We start from the raw sequence: 19,229 nt of genomic DNA, 5'->3' as shown, positions 1-19,229 counted from the left end.
TTTCCATACATTTTTCGATCTTTCCATTCCGCGACCGCCATACAAAGTCTAAGAAAAATAAATAAAAACCTTAGGACACTTTTTTGCTCCTATTAGGATAGAAAGAGCTCGTGATTCTGAGTAGAAATAACATAAAAAATCCCAAATTTGTAAAAAAGTGTAGGGGACAACATAAAAAAAACGCCCATCTAATCTTTTGAGTTAAGTAGCTCATTATTTTCATCCAGTTATACCTTCATGGAAATATGAGATGGGAAAAAAATCTAATATTCTGACATGACCGACTGGATTATTCCTTTTTAGTCAACTAGGAACCCTTATAGTATCGCCATGTCCGTCTGTCTGTCCGTCCGCGGCTTTGCCCCATGATCACTTTTGGGGAGTAAATGAGAAAGTTAAAAAATTAAGTTTTTTTTAAATTACATCGTGTTATATATAAAATGAAAGGGCTAATTTTGAGAATTTCAAATATATTTTTTCTAATTTTTAAATAAATAGGTTAGAAGTTTTTTTAAGAAAATAGCCAGAAAATGACCTTTCCCCCCGTATCTCCGAAACCACCGGGTCTAAAATTTTAATAAAAATACTCAAAATAGTTCTTTACCTATAGGTGACAGGAAAACCTATTAGAAATGTGCAGTCAAGTGTGAGTCGGACTTAATGTACGAAACCCATGGAACGCGAGTCCGACTCAAACTTGGTCGGTTTTTTTTTAATAAAAGTCATATCTATATATTTTCATAAAAAAATACATTAAGGATGATATTGCCACACTTTGGGTAGTTTGGCTTTGCAAATGCCTTGCAATGTTAGCTTGGTCCATCTTGGTCGTAGAAAAAGTCAACACTTTTCGCGCCTTAGTACATTTTTCTGATTTGCCGTTTTTTTCTATTGAAAAATTGGCTTACATTTTCGATTGGTTTAATTCTAGTTTTAATCACGTTTTAATAATAATATCATTTAAAGATTTATAAATTTAATACATTACAATCATAGAATTAGAATAGACAAGAACAACAGTCAATCTTCAAAAGTGCGACCAAAAATGAAATGCAAGTGTGTGCTTAAATTGTCTATGTGAGATCAAAAATAGTGATGTCATGTTACAACATATTAATAATCTGTCGGTGTTTGATTGCTTTATCGACTACTTTTTCAAATGAGTATTTGCTAGGTTTATTTGGCCCCGTGACACTGAAATCCGGTACACTACAAGACACTATCTTCATTGTATTACTTTATCAAATAGTTTTCTTCCGAATTTGTGTATATTTTTCAAATTGAAAATTACGGTGATACGCTCTTGGCCGTCCGCGGCCGTCGTCAAACTCAAAAATGGTCACGTTTTCTCATTTGTAGTCTGACTCTTTCGCACTCATGCGATGTTCATATACGTGATGGCTTCCCTTTCGCACACTTCAGCTGTCTGTCAAGCGCGAGCGCGAGAATGACAAGTCTGTGTATAAACTACGTAATAATAATAATATCTGGGAGACAGCTTTGCTCGGAAAACATTTATAAACTCAAAAATTCCCGTTTTCCCAGAGATAAGACGACCTAGCTAGATCGATTTTTGCCCCCAAAAACCTCCATATAGCAAATTTCATCGAAATCGTTAGAGCCGTTTTCGAGATCCCCGAGTATGATTATATATATAAATAAATATACAAGAATTACTCGTTTAAATGTATAAGATGGAATTTATATGAACATTACACAATGACGTCACGGTCAACTCGCCTACTTTTTATATTTCTATCCGATTTATTAAATATAATTTGTGTTTAAACAATAGCTGATGCTATCTATGTTTTTCAAATATTCAAATAATTATCTGGTGCTTTATTTCATGCATGGTGTGCAATAATTTATTTACAAATACCCTATACAATACAAATCTTCTTTATTCTACAACCTCACAAGGAAACACACATAAAATACATAAAGACGTCGGTATAAAAAAAAAGTAAATGAATACATTTTCGTAATTTGCACCATCTAGCGGTGAGTAGCAAAACAATGCTGTGCTTACCCAAGCATGCGATAGATAAGCCCGTTGCTTCTTTGGTTATTTAGTGTGTCAGTTATTACAGAGGTGGCGTCACTGATATTATTTTTTTTTTCATTTCACAGGAATTTACAGCCAGTTTAAATTGAATTAAATGAGAATGAGTTTTATGTAAAAAAAATAACGATCAAAGCTCAATGAGTTTCCGTCCGCGTCAAATCTGTTCGTTTCTTCTAGTGGTTGAATTAAGGCCCAGTATGTTCGTGTTCTTCTCTCACTCTCACTCTCTCACTGAGCGTAAGCATGAGCAAAATGGATGTGCGTGCCCGCAAAGATAATACATAGAGTGTAGGTACTTATAGAGGGTTATTGTCTTAGTAAATTTTGTAGTGACAGTAAATTTACTGCCATCATTCGACGCAGAAAACTTGATTAAAACGTAAGACGAAAAAACGAGTACCTAGCAAATTGAAATATGTACATGAATAGGCTATACTAAAGTCTATTTTTTATTCGGTAGACTAAAATGACATTTCATAATATGAATAGGTATAAAATAACATTTCATAATATGAAATGTCATTTCAGTCTACCGAATAAAAAAATAGACTTTATATAGGACTATCTGTATACGTATTTTACGAGTATAAGTAAATAAACAGTACAGGTACCTATTTTGTGTGAGCGAGACGAAAAGATCAGAAATTCATCTCGTACTATGTGTTTGATTACTTAGGTAATTAAAATAAGTCAGTAAGTATCTAGATATTGCAGAGAGCGACCACGCACACAACTATAAATATTATGTCGCGTGTAAACATGAAAAGTGTCAATGTCATCTTAAATTTGGAATTCTCTTCTCCATACTTTTAGACCTGTGTGCGAAAATTCATTCACTCATCTCATTACAAGTTCAATTTACCGCTTTCTACCTATAACATTAGTCCAGGATACCTATTAAATCTAGGTTTTGACGTCACAAAGCACTCTCAAGCTCGCACAATAAGCTCGATACTGATAAGATAAACTTATCTAACAAAGTGGATCACATATCGACCAGCGGAATGTGATTCCCTTCTGATATTACGTTTTGGGACGGGTTGAGAAGAACGTTCCATTTTTGAATTCGAAAATGTAACAACTGTTCTTTGTTTTTCGAATTAGAATAGTGTTGTCCTTTTGTCGTGAACGTTTTGCGTTACAGTTTTCGTTTTAAGTGAAACTTGGATTTTTGCTCATTTATAAATGGAGGCAGGGCCATTTTTATTTTTCCCTGGAGTCGTTGCTGGGATATTGTTTATATGTGTGTTGCTGCGTTGTTGCATTTTTTGCAATGGTGAGTTAGAACTTTACAACATTTACCTATATTATCTCTGTATGTGATGCTGTATGTATTTTTGTTATGAAATACAATTTTAACAACACCATTTTATATAATAAGTAGTATTACCAATATTATCATTCGGCGTGCCACCTATATGGCACATTAATTAGTAACAATGCATTGGTGCTAACAAAATAAGCCTTCAGGCCGATGTCAGAATGACATCTAACTGATGTAATTCAGTAATTGTGTATTTCGCTCGTACTTGTTCGTAAATGTATTGGCGTGAGGGGGACACATGATAACTAAATCACATCATATAGATATCATTCTGATGTCAGTGTACGTTTGAATTGGCCTATGCCTGTCTCTTTGAATCTGTGATGCAATACCCACGCAGTTCAAAAGTCAATTGGATAATGTTTCCTGCCGTAACTAAGGGCCCGATTCGGATTTTGTAATAGACATCTATTAGATATCTTTTAGACATCGCCAAGATACGATAACGATATGTTTAAGATATAATATAATAATAATATTGCCGAATTGCGCTGCAAAAGAGAACTAGTTAAAATCTAAACTATAACGTATCTAGAATGGATCTAGTACGTGTCGTCTCTTGTGAATATCTTGAAGTTCGAATACGGCAGTATATTTGTTCTCGGGACGTCTTGTAAATGTGTGGGCAACATATTAACACATCCTTTAATTTGTTTTCCGCTCTATCGGCTCTATTAGAGTATGTGCGGAAAGAGGAGAGTCGTGGAATGTATGGGGCCCAATACATTCCACGACTCTTTCCGCACAGATTCTAAGAACCTTGAGTATAAAATTTAATCCGCTTCTATGTGTAGGTAGGTATATCCTGAACTGATGAAGCTACTCGTACAGTCGACGTCAAATATATGTTTAAATTTTCGTTACAAAGGAGTACGGTGCAAAAGTGTAAACATATCTTTGACGTCGACTGTACATGTACGTCGACCACAAATTACTTTACATGTCAGACTCAAATTAGTTACATTTATATTTTACATGTACAACAATTATGAGAATGGAAACATCGGATCTGGAATGTCCTTTTAAACCAGTATTTGTCTAATTGAGAAATAGATGTTTAAACAGTTGTTCGGGATTGTTTGTAGGTTTTGGCCAATGTGTCCGATCATTTCAAACATCGACACTTTAAATAAAGCACGAACATCGAAAATAAAAATTTCGTTACCCCTATATCGTTCGTATACGGAAGAGTGATAGAGAGGCAAACAGACGGACGAATAGAATTGTTATATTAACAAATCGTTATAATCTTATCATTAAATACCTAATTCGGGAAACAAAGATTACACACTGAAAATTAATTATCTAGTTCGCGATTGATAATAACTTTTTAAGACTTGTTGTTTATTATCAAAACGGCATTAAATAAATAATACAAGAAAAGGAATGAGTGAAGTTTTAATTCTAATATTAATCACTACTGTGCCCGCTGTTATGATATTTTTGCTTTTCTTACTTGTGATGATGGCGGTATCCCTTTATTTCTATATTGGTAAGTTTCTTACATAAAAAATAACTTAAATATATATTACACGCGATTAAAGTATGGTGTTAGGTGATAATTATGGTCTCATGACTATTATAATTATAGTAGGATCGGTAGTCTGATAATTACAATGATTTATAATATCATTAGAAAAACACAGGCTGTTAAAAATTGCGTGTCTAGTCACAACTTATACTTCTATAGTTGTTAAAAAAACTCTCTAAAGGTAGATTCTCAAAAAGAGAGGTTATTACGTAGAAAAATCAGGTTTTATAGTTAATTTAGGTAGGTATAGGTATTGTTGACATTTTTGACCCTAATTAAATTAAAGGAAGCACTAGGTACCCTAATTCGTGAGCTGCCTAATGTAAAACATCCAAAACAGGTCAGGAAGTAAACTTGCTGTAGGTATATTATTAGTTATTACCATTAAATAACGATCAGAACTGACATAAAACAAATCAACGAATGTATTTACTTAGTAGAGGGGTAACGAATAGTTCGAGTATTAATAGGCACTCAAATTACTTTATCTAAAGTGGAAGTCTGCTACTATAGGATATAAATTTACTAATCATCGTGTCAAAGTGTTTTCAATATTATTTTATTTTTATTTACCTATTGCTGCAGATGCAATTCCATTTTGAGCGAGGGTTTCAAGACTTTCAAGATAGGAGAGGTGATCGAACGTTGTTGCCAAAACATGTTAAGCTCAACCGGGGCTCGGAACTCAACACCATGACGAAAATACCGGTACCTAGTTGATACATTACAAATCGATCCAAATGATATTAACCATTTTATCATTCAAAATAATCGCATAAAAGTCTCTCGCGCCAGCTAACGTGCATAAACAACTCTGCGTCTAATTACTTTGCACTCTAGAGGATAAAATGCAATTTTGCACTGATTTCAAAGAATAAAGAGTGTAGGGAGCTGTGGCGTATATTCGCTCTCTCAGCTAGAAAATCATAGAACCTAGTAATTTGTGAAAACCACTCGTAGTGTAGTGACCAATGATTATGATCCGTAATCGTGATACTGCGTATTGCATGTGGGTTATCAGTCCTCTACCCACCTGTGGGGGAGAAAGAAAGTGTTTCAACAAAGTTACAACAATATTAGTGTTTAGTAGTAAAAATAAATAACCAAACACGAGAAATACCTTTGATTTTGTAACTTTTTTTACAAAAAATAGAACTTTTGTTACACATAAGTACTGGTTTTCTATCATCGCCTCGTCATTTCTTTTTAACTCTAATTTTGCCTCGATTTACACTTTTATACAAAAAATCTACTTTTGGTTTTTAAATCGTTATTTTATGACATAAACGTATAGTAGTGATTATACATCTAATGAAAGAAGATTATGTGACGATGGGTTGGCATACTAAAGAGTCTTTGACCATAGCTACTGCCACCACAGCGGCGTGTATGACGGTTTCCATGGGAGTATTGTGTATTTGCGTTATATACCGCAAAAGTAAGTAAATTAATCATAAATAATTTATTCGGTGCCTCTACTATTAGGGTGTAGCAACAAATTTTTACCTTCATATAGGTACAGAAAAACAAATAATAATAAAGTACACTCAACGTCATATTTATTACCATCATCATCACATTTCAATTAAAAAAATGTTCTAGTAAGAAAAACAATCTTGTCCGGTTAAAATGTCAGAGAATACAATTAATGATGTACATACTTATTTAGGTAAAAAAAAATAGTAATTTAATACTAGTTTTTTGAAGTAGGTATTGATTTCGTTTAGTAGATACTGCAGCGATACGCTTTGGTAGAAACCTTTTTTTTCTTTTTGACTTAATTCCCGACGACGTCTGGTTTGACAACAGACACGAGATTCATTTATTTTCCAAATGAAGTTGGTGTCAATTCTGCCTATATTATTAGCGCAATTTTTAAACGTTCATTGAATATCCTTTTTGCAATTGGGAAAACCGCTTTTTGTCGCGGCGTGGCCTTTCTCTTCGTCCGCAGTTTTCTTTTTCGGGAACATTTTACCATTGCCTTTGTGGACACGAACCAATAGCTGGAGAGCTAGCCACACCACAAGGCGCACGCCACGTTACCTGACATAGTTCGTCCAGCGATTCAGACATCAGCCTGAGCATGGGCAGCGCACCATTGGCCTAAGCCTATTCCCGACATCAGTCTGAACTGAACGTGGTCGGTTCGCAGCTCTACCCCACAACTTAAGGGAAGTGTCCATCCTTTTAACGAATTCAACAAAATTTACAATTTAAAGCGAACGCTAAACCATTCAACAGTTTCCTGTGTGCATTTTATAAAAATTTAATTATTCTTACATTCTTATTGCTCGCAGCCTGTTCCTTACTGGTACCATTAGGGAACGAGAAAGACTTAGCCAGGTAGATAGCCTTTTAGTTCATAAGACTGATTTCGGTGTCACACTACATCTTAAAAATTATCTGACTCTGAAACTTAGCTGATTTCGGAGGCAGTTACCTTTTTTTTTATACTATCTATGATTTTGTGTGGGCAAGGTGACTACTTATTTATCTTAAACTGTTAATTATAAAGTAGGGAACAAGAAAGAATTAGCTGATTTCGGTGGCACTTATTTTTTTATATTATCTATGATTTTGTGTGGGCAAGGTGTCTACTTATTTATCTTAAACTGTTAATTATAAAGTAGGGAACAAGAAAGACTTAACTGATTTCGGTGGCACTTATTTTTTTTATACTCTATGATTTTGTGTGGACAAGGTGTTTACTTATTTATTTTCAACTGTAAATTATAAAGTCTATTATTTATACTTTCCGAATAAAACGTGGCAATCTTGTAATTTTTTTCATTTCTAACAAATTTGCTACAATACACAGTTTCCGAAAAAAAAGAACCCTGGCGCATCTGAACAAAAACAACGTATTATTCAATTATTCTGTTAAAACCACATCAGCTTATTTGCCTTAAATGAATTATTTTAATGTGGTTTCCACCATTGCTATGCTAGCTATATTAAGTCGCAGCTCATCCCTTTTTCAAACACTGCTAATAAAATTTCCGACACCGAATCACAATGGACAACCACATTCTAACCACTCATTCATTCATTGTAGTTTGTCGTTCACTCTTCGGCCGCGCTCTCATAGTGTCATAACTCATAATATAATCAATTTTAAATTTCGAATCGATTCTAAAATGCCACAGACGTTGATAGCGACAGATAAAACAAGATTAAAGTGTTATTTATTTTAGTTTTAGTCAAGTTTGAGTCAGTAGCAATGATGGACATAGTGGCGTCTTTAATGATCGGGGTGTTTATATTTATGTGTTTGTATTTGTTTTGGTTCTGGTTCTGTCTCGGGTGCTGTATAAAGAGAAGTAAGTTTTTAATAATAATGTTATTAATAAACTTGAGTTATTCTAACGCTTTGGCGGATTAGGTACTACAAGTATTAATATAATATATTATGTCTAGCTTTGTTTCCCCAAGTTTGAAATTAAGGATGTGCTAAAACTCAAGAAAATATCTCTCCATTCTTCACCTGGCCAGGAAATCGGGCTCAATTCGGCACTTTTTATGATAGCTGCTAAGATAGAATTTAAAAAAGGAAAGTAACATAATTATAACTTTTTTTAAATTTAGAATCTAGAAGGTGTATTCGGGTCATTCCGACTAGATAGGTATTTTTGTGTTTCACTCGGGAACAAGGTTTGTTTAACCCTTAGTCCCTTGAAACCCTCGCAACGCTCAAGATTCAATTTTAGGTCCAGTCACTACGCAACAACTATTATTGGTTTTTTTACTTATCGTTAACAGTAGCAATAGTATTTCGATTGCATAAGTATTCTGCTATTAATTTATATAAGGCGTTAATAATATTGTTAGTAAAAGTGAGTCATCTAATTATGACAACTGAGTTGTTCCAGATGTTTTTTTTATTCTGTTCGACATCATAGTTGATTCCCAATGGTCATGATTACTCATGATCTAACGCGGGACTTACCTGCGTCTTTTGTAGGTTTGCATTGTGTAAGTAGGTACCTAATAATTGAATGACTGGAACACACTTAAATGTGTAATGTCAAACCGTGATACATAAAACGTCAATCATCTGTGGAAGTAGTTCCCAGTGGCAATTTTATGACAGTTACTAGTGGCAACTAGGTACAGTCAGCAGCAGAAGTTGCTAAGTGGGCGAGGTGTTCAAAATTACCTTGACGCGCTCTTAGTCTCTTAACAATAAGGTCGCGTCAAGATCATTAGAACACCTCGCTCGCTTAGCAACTATTGCTGCTGACTGTACTTGTAACAATTACATTAACGTATAAATAAACTACAAAGCCAGAAGCCTCTTATGAGACCAGTGTCCTGTTTATCAAAGGCTTGTAACTTGTAATACTAGTGGACGTCCATTTTTGGGCGTTTTTAGGGTTCCGTACCCAAAGGGTAAAAACGGGACCCTATTACTAAGACTCCGCTGTCCGTCCGTCCGTCTGTCACCAGGCTGTATCTCACGAACCGTGATAGCTAGACAGTTGAAATTTTCACAGATGATGTATTTCTGTTGCCGCTATAACAACAAATACTAAAAACAGAATAAAATAAAGATTTAAGTGGGGCTCCCATACAACAAACGTGATTTTTGATCGAAGTTAAGCAACGTCGGGCGGGGTCAGTACTTGGATGGGTGACCGTTTTTTTGCTTGTTTTTTTTTGCTTGTTTTGCTCTATTTTTTTTTGTTGTCCTACACTTTTTTTTCAAATTTGGGATTTTTTATGTTACTTCTAATCAGAATCACGAGCTCTGTCTATCCTAATAGGAGAAAAAAAGTGTCCTAAGGTTTTCTCTCTCGTGATTCTGAGTAGAAATAAGATATAATAAAAAATCCCAAATTTGAAAAAAAAGTGTAGGGACAACAAAAAAAAAAACGCTCTTTTGGCAGCTTTTGTTAGAAAGGGACTTCTACTTGTATTACAACATTACAAGTTACAAGCTTTTGATAAACAGGGCACAGATAAAGGAAATACCTAAATACTTTTCCTTATGAGGCGATAATAACTAGAGAGCGGATTTGAAGTAGCGATCTCAATATTAATATGGTTATGACTGGTATAATAGAACATTTTAATCCAAGTTTTATCAATGAAGACTAATTCGAAATTGAATTCTATGTTTGAAAGGATACATTCCAAAATCGAATATGTATTAAATTATCTACCGCAATCTCGTATAAAACTTCCTTTCTTTAATGAAATGTGAACTTTTTGTGGCAGAGTTAAGGTTCATTATTCTGAAGATAATGTCTTTGTTTTGAAAGATAGACAAATGCTAATCTGATTATCTGATTAATGTTGCCAATAATTTGCGATTAAGTTACTAGTTTATTAATAAATATAAGAAGAATTGAACGTGAAGAATTATTATTCAAGGTATTTTTATAATAATCGCGATAAAAGTTATACATAATGGACGAATTGACAGCAGCTTTACTTTTTATGGGAATAAACATAATGTTGTTTTTCTGCCTTTACGGGATATTCGTGAAATTTATTGGTGAGTGTTTTTGTTTGCGTGGAACTCGATAACATGTATCATATATATAGGTACTTATAAAATTGTTTGTCATGTTCTGCTTTCATGAGATGGTATCTTACAATTTTTTTAATGGCAACACCAACTAAACTCAGATTTAATGGGATATTTGTCACTTAAAACATTGCATTTCATGGATGTATATGTATACCTTTATGAAGTATTCTAATACCTTACGTAAACTTTGAAGAGAATTAAAACTTGTCCCTCTAAAGATATCTCCTTTTATTTGTTTAGAATGGCACTTAAAAGTGATAAGCAATCGTTATGTGTAACAGACGCATCATTTCCTGATATCAGTGTTATATTAAATGCATTACTAGAACGTCCATTGGCTAGCATATGTTTTTAATAAGTTCAGTGTACATTTTCACTATCTACAATACTTATTTGCTGGCAATATCTTTAACTTAGTTCTAAAAAGTTACCTAAATATGAACGAGTTAATGGCAATAGTAATGCTTATAGGAGTGAATATTGTGTTAATGTTGAGCATTTATAGGTGCATGTTGCGACATTTAGGTAAGACATGGATAGTTTGAGTTATTCTACCCATCTTCTTTGTATTTTGGTAGTTAAATTTGGATCTACAAATTCCTGGGATTACGTAGCTAAACGGGTCTTTTAGTTACCGTGAAAAGCGCTATACGCAAACATACTCCTAAAATTGTCTTCAATACATTCGTCCTGAGGACCTCCTGACGCCCGGCGTCGCACAAATAAAGTTATGAGTTTTTGTCAATTTGACAGAGTTAAACCTTAGCAAATGAATGATATGATGGTGATATGTTAGAGAATGATTTATTATGACGATAAATGGTGTTATAAAATGATGAGATTAGCTCAGGACCGGGACAAGTGGCGTACTGGAAGAGAGGCCTATGCTCAGCAGTGGACGATAAAGGGCTGATATGATGATGATGTTGATGATAAAATGATACCCAATCCTCAGGAGGATACAATTTATCAAATACCTAATTAATATAGTCTTATCTCCAAAACCCCGATAGCTGAATTACTTATTGATTCAGCTTTAAACACAACCGCGTTGTGTGACCGTGTGCAATGACGTATTATAATCAGTTGCTACGTCTATTTTTTTTGGTATTATTTATTGTACTGATCATGCTGGCAATAACGTTATCCAGAATCTGTAAGTTCAGTTTTGTTTATTTAATTGCATAATATTGGGAATTTCACATTTTATTTATGTTTTTTATCTATTTAAGCATATTGATAATATTTATTATTAAATATCTTAGATATACCACTGCCTTTAATCTCAGGTATAGAAATGTATAACAGCAAAACCCCTTTCATTTAAAAGCAATTTCCAACATTTTCCATTATAGCTCTACCGTTATCATAATTATTTGTCTTATCACGAAACCCTGATACGTAAATTAAATCAATGATAACCGCCTAAAATAGAGATTTATCGACTTTTACTTTATTATCGTTAAAAACAACCGTGTTATGTGAACGTGCACCATGCAGTACTACATTATGTCCCCGAGTGTATATTTCTGGATTATATTCTTCATTCTACTCATGTTGGCAGTATCACTGGCGAGGATCAGTAAGTTTGTTTTGTGCTGCTATATCTTCACTGTTTAATTTTACAATCACGGCAAAATTTACGAGGAAAGCCCTATTGATACAAAATCATAACCCTCCTTTTGCGTTGCCGTAGTCGGGTAAAAAACATAAAATAAAATAAGCATACTGCTAAAGAACAATTGGCGAAATGGCATTACGTAGTTTTGAAGTGAAAACTTCTTTAGCGGCGCTGGGCACTTTTTGAGGTGGGGAAAAAATGATAAACTCGAGACAGCGTAAGGCGATCACGTAACCGTAAGGGGCGTAAGGCGATCACGTGACCGTAAGCCCCGTAAGGTGGCCATAATTTAAATGGCATTTAAATCGATAAAGAAAAACTCATATGTTATTTGACATTTATGTTGCGGACTCCTTTTCAAGACGCAGGCAGCATTCCCGCGCTGTATAGCGATGGCAATCCTTTGCGCGAGAAAGCTGCCTGCGCGAGAGTCCCCTGTTGCCTCCCTTAAGCACTTACCAAGCTCCTTAGTAATGATAATTCAGATTAATATGGATTTGTAGTAGTAATTTTCATTCTGACACATGAACTGACCCCGATTCCATAAATAACGATCTCATCACTCAATATTTCAATTAAACTTACCCCATTAAATAAGGCGAAAGGACACAATTATTTGCAAATATATAATACACCACTCAGATCTAATTCATAACCTGTCATTAAAATCAGAATACGCCTGTAAGTTATCGATCTCCAATAGCGTCTAAAGCTGTCATAATTATCCTATATGCTATTGTTATTAAAAATTAAAATCACCATAATAATTGTTAGTGCGTTCAATATGTTGTTGCTTATTTCGACGAAGTTAAATATTTGAGCAAACATTTCCTATTTCCCGAAAACAACATTTTTGCTCAGAAGTCAGGACACTAAGTGAAAACGCGGCTTTACCGGTCTATCTTTATCGAAGTTATTTATTTGTCTTATCGACAAAACGTGAATTAATTTGATGATAACCACCTAAAAGAGGGATTTACCGACTTTAAGTTTATTATGGAAAAGCCAGCGTTTAACGCGACCGTGCATAATGATGTGGTATTATTTTATGTCACCGAGTGTATATTTTTGGATTATAATCTTCATACTCATCTGTTTGGCAATATCAATGGCGAGGATGCGTAAGTTTATTTTGTGTTGGTTAATCAATGTAGACCATATGTTTGTACCTGAACAGCATTGATGATGTACTTTATTTTTAGACTAGACAATTTAGTAATAATAAACTATTTATAAAAACTATTAATAACCTGAAAGATTATTTCAGGTAATTTAAAATATATAAAGTAAATAGTAGTATGTAGTAGGTAAATTAAAATGTCCCCCAAATCACTGCGGATCGGCCGGCCGCGTTGCCACGTTGTTTTTTATTCTAAGAATCTTTGATCTTTAAATTATATTATAGAGTATATTGAATACCTACTGATCCGAATAAACCTATAATAATTCTTTTACATGTCAACATGTCAATGATAAATCTGTTTAAAGATAACGCAAGGAATTTGTGCACGGGAAATTAACTCAACAATGTGAAATAAGTATACCTAAAGATGAATATAATAAAGGTCAATTTTGCATAAGCGTTTATTTTGAATACATTTGAATGAAAATACAAAGCTATAACAGTGTCTAAAGTACTTGCTTAAAATACTGACGGGTTTCAGTGCAAAATGAGACGAATAAAAAACAACGAATAAATTTGTGAACAAAAGTGAACACCTAGAAACTCGATAATTGTTTTAAAAGGAGACAATGACTAAAGTTTAAGAAACAAAATAATATCACAGTTTCAATAATTGAAACCGTCGAGTATTTATAAAAAGAGTGGAAACATATCGAAAGAAGTAATTTTATGTTTAAAATGGCTCCTCTTTCTGATTTCGAAATAGATTATTCTGATATGGTAACAATTGTGGACCAAGTGCCTGGACAAGATGCCATTACACCAGAGCAATCTCTATCTTTAGCAGCTGTCATATACTTGTCCGTGTTTTTCACGTTACTTGTAATGTCTTTCATGATGATGTGTTTGAAGATATCGTCCCTTGGTAAAGTATATTTGTTTTATTTTAGTGAATATTTTACTACCTACTAGGTATTATATTGTCTTATTTTTCTGAATTTAGTTCAAGTACTCCCAACATTTAACTAAGTTGACTTACCTTTATCGGCAGAGAGAATGAGAGTACTTACTTATTTTAGCGTGACGTTAGAGCTATTTTATTAGTATCTCACACTCACACTGTAGATAGATCTGTAATATTATACCCATTTACGAGATGCAGCAGGTAATGAAAAAAACATCCCAACTATGTCTAAATATACAAACGTTCAATGATGATATTAGTAAGACAAAATTAAAATTTTCGAAAGATGCCAGTTTAAACGAAATATTTGATAACAATGATAACAGGTATCTTATTTCGCACTAACATGAGAAACAGTTCTCCCTTCATATCTTTAAGCTTGTCCTGTCAAAGATAATTTTTAACAAGATAATTTAAGAAAAGAATGTCCACGGGATAAGAAATTTGAATCTATAGAATGTATATACCAAGAGTGATCAATGTTCTGTCACGCAGTTGGCGAGCTAATATAATCTCAATATTTAAAATAAAAGTCACTTTCATTAAACATTCGTTGGTATGTGTTGCACGTAAAATTACATATTGTGAAGTATATATAAGTAGCAGCAGAATATTGCCAATTAAAATGGGATTAATATAGTCGACGATTGGTGTACGCTAGTAAATTGTTAACTTTGTATTGTTTAACAAAATAAACAAAAACGAAAGTTAAAGGTGAAGCTTTTTTCATAGTAACAGTGAATAATTTAATGCAAGAAGAGAAATATTCAGTACAATGGCTCCTCGGATAGACATTGATGAATTTCCAGAACTAGGTGTTTTAGATGATTCATCAAATTTTACTCTTCATGCAATCATATTTTGGTCTGTGACTTTCATGTCAATGACAATGGTTATTGTAGGAATCCTGATCATCCGCATCAAAGGTAAATATTTAATTCGTTGTTTTTCATTATTATATCTTGAATGTACTTCGGGTGTGGCATCGAAAACAATGATTATATAATCTGATAATTTATATAGATACCTAGTTCATTATAAAGCAGAAATCCGATATTTATTGGTTGTTTGTATATCAAAAGTTTGAAAATATCAATTACCAAATAATATATAGTAGAATACTATAAAAACTAAGGACTAACTTAGGGATAAGTTCGCCTTTGTACTAATGATGTATGTTCTTTCATGTTTTATGTTTCTTTTTGTACAATAAAGTATTTTACTACTACTACTACTACTAAAAAAGGAATAAAACTAAAATCGCTAAAAATGTTACGCTGGGGCCTGATATAGGTAACAGCATATTTCAAAACTTTGTCGCAGACATTGAGTAGCAAGATGTCAATTCGTCAACTGATCAGATATGATATCAACCAAAATCTCCCGTAGATATCTCATTATCGCAAAGTTTATTGTAAAAGTGACATGCTCCGGTGCTTTAAGTAAAAATGTGAAAAATAAAATAAAATCAACTTCTAAAAACTGCGTTAGAAAAAATAAAAGTTACAAATACTCCAATCATTTGTTAATTCAAATGATTGAGAGTGATTTCTCTTTGGACAACTCGCCCGTTTTTGAAGAAACGGTCCGAGTTTTTAAGTCCAAACTGATTGAACATTAATCCAAAATGGCGCCCATGTTTGGTCATCCGAACTTCATCTGGTCGGAGGAGAATTTGAGAACAGATTCTGAAGAGTTTATTGAAGCTGAACACGAAGTTGATAGTGCAGAGTTTCAAGACATGGCGTTCGGGTATATGATAATACTGGTGGGGATGCTGCTATTGTGGCTGCTCGTGTACTTCTGTATGAGGATGATTTCGTTAAGTAATGCTATTTTATGAAATATATTTAGTTTACCTATAACTTTTTTGTTGCACCGTTATGGCATTTAACAATGAAAGTTTATTTTTCTTGTTTAGATTTCTTGGACAGATTTAACTCAGAACAGAGCAGTTAGCGTTTTAAATTTAGCATTGGGTTTAATTATCAAATGACTTTAGTCAAAGTAGTAGGACCATACTTTTTTTTTCTACTTATAGTATAGGTACCTACATTTAAGTACCTATATTTTGCTGTGTTGGAATATATTAAAAGTACGCAGTAAAATTATATGTTAATAATAAATAGATATCGATAAATTGTTATCAAAGCATTGTCCGCGACGACCGTGACGTACTTATTAGATAAAAGGTAGATACTTGAATGCCTAGCAATCGACGCTCAAAATAATGATCTAATTGTCTTTTTATATAATTTTAATCCTATTGGATAATTGCATTCCTAAATTACCGTTCAGATTCAGATATATTCTTCATTTGCGTAATGCATACTCTCATATTATAAACAAAAAGAGGCAATTAAAACAATCAACCATACTTTGTGATACTAAAACTAGTTTAGCAGCCATATACCTACTCTGAAACGTAACTTTAGCACATGTAGATATTGGGCACACACGCACATATATGTAGTCATCTTAGGTTTACTTTAGGTCCTATTTACCTAAACCTATCCACAAGGAAGATAAAACAAGTAAATAACTGGATAAGGGCAAAAATATTTAAACGTATGCCAATCTTTATAGACCTGACGATAATAGGCACCAACTATATTAAATACTCTATAGTTAAGACATAAAATTTAGAATAGCTTGCTTTCAGCACTTATAATCGATGTTTACTACTTATAATTGGATAATTCTTAAGACCCTTAATCCCCTACGATAAGTATTTAACCCCCCACCTACTTGAAGCAATCAATATTTAATCTTTTTTAGATCATTCTCTTTTAAGATATTTGATTGAACAAGCGTGTTCATTGTTATATTAACTTTATTAAAATTACATTAAATACAGTTAAAAATGTGTGTGTTAATTATTTAACGTGCTATTATTCTTATTTTTTGTTAATAACGGTTGTTTATCATTTACATAATGAACTTGGAAGAAGCAACGGCAAACTCTAGATTTAACAATTATGAAAATGTAACTACGAGTAGTACTCTGCACGAGTTTTCGATTTATTTAGTTTTATCGGTGTTAATGATTTTGCTGGTTATATTACTGGCTATTATAACTCGTATCATACAAATAGGTAACCAACATATAATATAAATATTTCGTAATATTATTTAATTACAATATTTGAAAATAAGAATACTATGTAAATTTTATAACAAGCCACTAATTATTTAATTTAAATAGTATATTAAATAAAAGGATGACAGTAGATACGAGTATAATATGTATATTATTCTTTTCCATCTTAATATAATTGAAGGATTGTGTTGTTACTTTTATGTCCCTACTAACGAATTTACCTATCCCCTGACTTTTTGGGCCATATAATTCAAAACCAATATACCTCTAATAAGGGCCCATATAACAGGCCAAATTTACCCTGGATATAAAGTACCCAGTCATAACACGTATCGGTCACGAAATAGACAGGAAAAATATCGCTACTAATGGATAAACGGATGTTCATCCAAGGAAGGTCTACCCTTTTGGTAAATCGTTTTGATCGTTGGTACATATTTTGTTTCTTTCTTTCCAGGGCAGAAAACGCGCACGCCACCGCAGAGGAGGATGTACGTGGGCTCCCGAGTCCGACAGTCGCTGTCTCAAACCGAGCCCACTATCTACGTCAGCCCCAACAATTTGCCGCCCCCACCCAAATATGGTAAGCGCTTATACAATTGATATTTTCCTCTTTTTAGAACACTTATATTTAACTTTACTGACAATGTACCTAGTCCTACAGTCAGCAAAACTATCTCCGTTTAAGCTTGGGCCAAAATTCCGTAAGTCCTGATGTTCAGGTCGCAATTCTCAACCGATTCTCGTCAAATTTTGTAAGCAAGTTTGATGATTGAATTTTTTTGTAGAGCGAGGAGATTTATTCAGTTTTAAGTTATGCTCGTGAGGTCTAAAGCTCACAGAGTAGTAGTAGTAGGGTTGCTGGCTGTATATGTATAATGTAATCTTGCAAGTCAATTTTAACCAGCTTTAAATAGCCGTATTAGTTTAAGCTTTTACAGTACCCATTATATAAATGACGAGACAATGACTACGCTATTCTGATGATGGAACCAGAAGATGGATGGTGAAATTCTTTCGGTGGCTACTAGTACTAGTAGACCCTTCAGATTGGGCTCATATGATTCGTTTTGACGAGTGCAACTTTTAAATGTGTTTTTAAAAATGAAATTTTTGGTAGTAACCTAGTCCCGTAAATGCATCGTTTTCTCGTAGGTGCATGTTTAATGAAGTGTTTGATTTAAGGAATAAAACCCCCCACGCTTGGGTTTTCAGCTATCTAGGTATTCTGGGTAGATTAGAGAGAGACATGCATTAGAGATTCCCTATTAAGCTATCGATGATATGCGGGATTGCGTTTGATATTTTCGATTAATTACGTAAGTATATTATATTTCTGAACAATGATAATAAGACACCTGATCAAGTATCATATTAACCTAATCGAGTACTTGCGGCATGCAAGTTTGCTAGTGGATAGCTTTGATTTATAGCTCGAAATAATGGAGAAATTTTTAGTTTTTGTGTATGTTTGTTCCGTAATGGTTTGTAGATTATTAGAGTATGCACCCTTGTAACTCTTCATTTTACAACACTTCTGAAATGGAAATGATATTACCGTAACCCTTTTTAACTTGTTTTGAGGACCTAACCTTACTCCAACTTTTCTCATTTCCAGAATGCCTAGCGCCACCCAGCTACGAGGAAGTAGTGGGCATCCACTACCCTCAGTACCAGAACCAGCCCATCACCCAGCCCATAACTGCTGCCATGGCGCAAAACACCCCGCTGTCGCAGAACGCCACCGACGCGCCGCCCGCGCCGACGATCATCACCGTCACGTCAGAGCGGACGTCAGTGCAGGTCGCTGCGTCGTCGTGATTTCGTTAACCCGTTATTTTAGTAATAACGTTATTTACCTATAACGATTTTAGTAATCGCGTTGTTGATGGTATAAAAGAGTTAACGTTGTTATTATTTTATAAACTAACGTTGCGTTCGGAATACTTTAATTTCATTTCT

General features: G+C 33.8%; 1 protein-coding gene across 7 annotated transcripts in view; it reads left to right on the top strand.

The window, feature by feature from the left end:
* LOC134660085 (uncharacterized) overlaps window positions 1-19,229 on the top strand; it is a 58,095-nt gene extending 38,866 nt beyond the window's left edge. For 2 of the 7 annotated variants that reach the window (XM_063515793.1, XM_063515809.1), the window contains exons 2-3: window positions 17,725-17,850; window positions 18,886-19,223. In XM_063515793.1, the coding sequence (XP_063371863.1) occupies window positions 17,725-17,850; window positions 18,886-19,088 (329 nt within the window). In that variant the 3' untranslated portion in view covers window positions 19,089-19,223. Of the gene's footprint in view, window positions 1-8,007; window positions 8,247-10,289; window positions 10,424-11,915; window positions 12,042-15,738; window positions 15,994-17,724; window positions 17,851-18,885 lie in introns of those variants that run through there. The other 5 variants (XM_063515816.1, XM_063515823.1, XM_063515830.1 and 2 more) reach the window with 5 other exon arrangements.

Source organism: Cydia amplana, chromosome 2, assembly GCF_948474715.1.
Source record: "Cydia amplana chromosome 2, ilCydAmpl1.1, whole genome shotgun sequence".
NCBI lineage: Eukaryota > Metazoa > Arthropoda > Insecta > Lepidoptera > Tortricidae > Cydia > Cydia amplana.
This window is presented reverse-complemented; position numbering and strand designations above follow the sequence as displayed.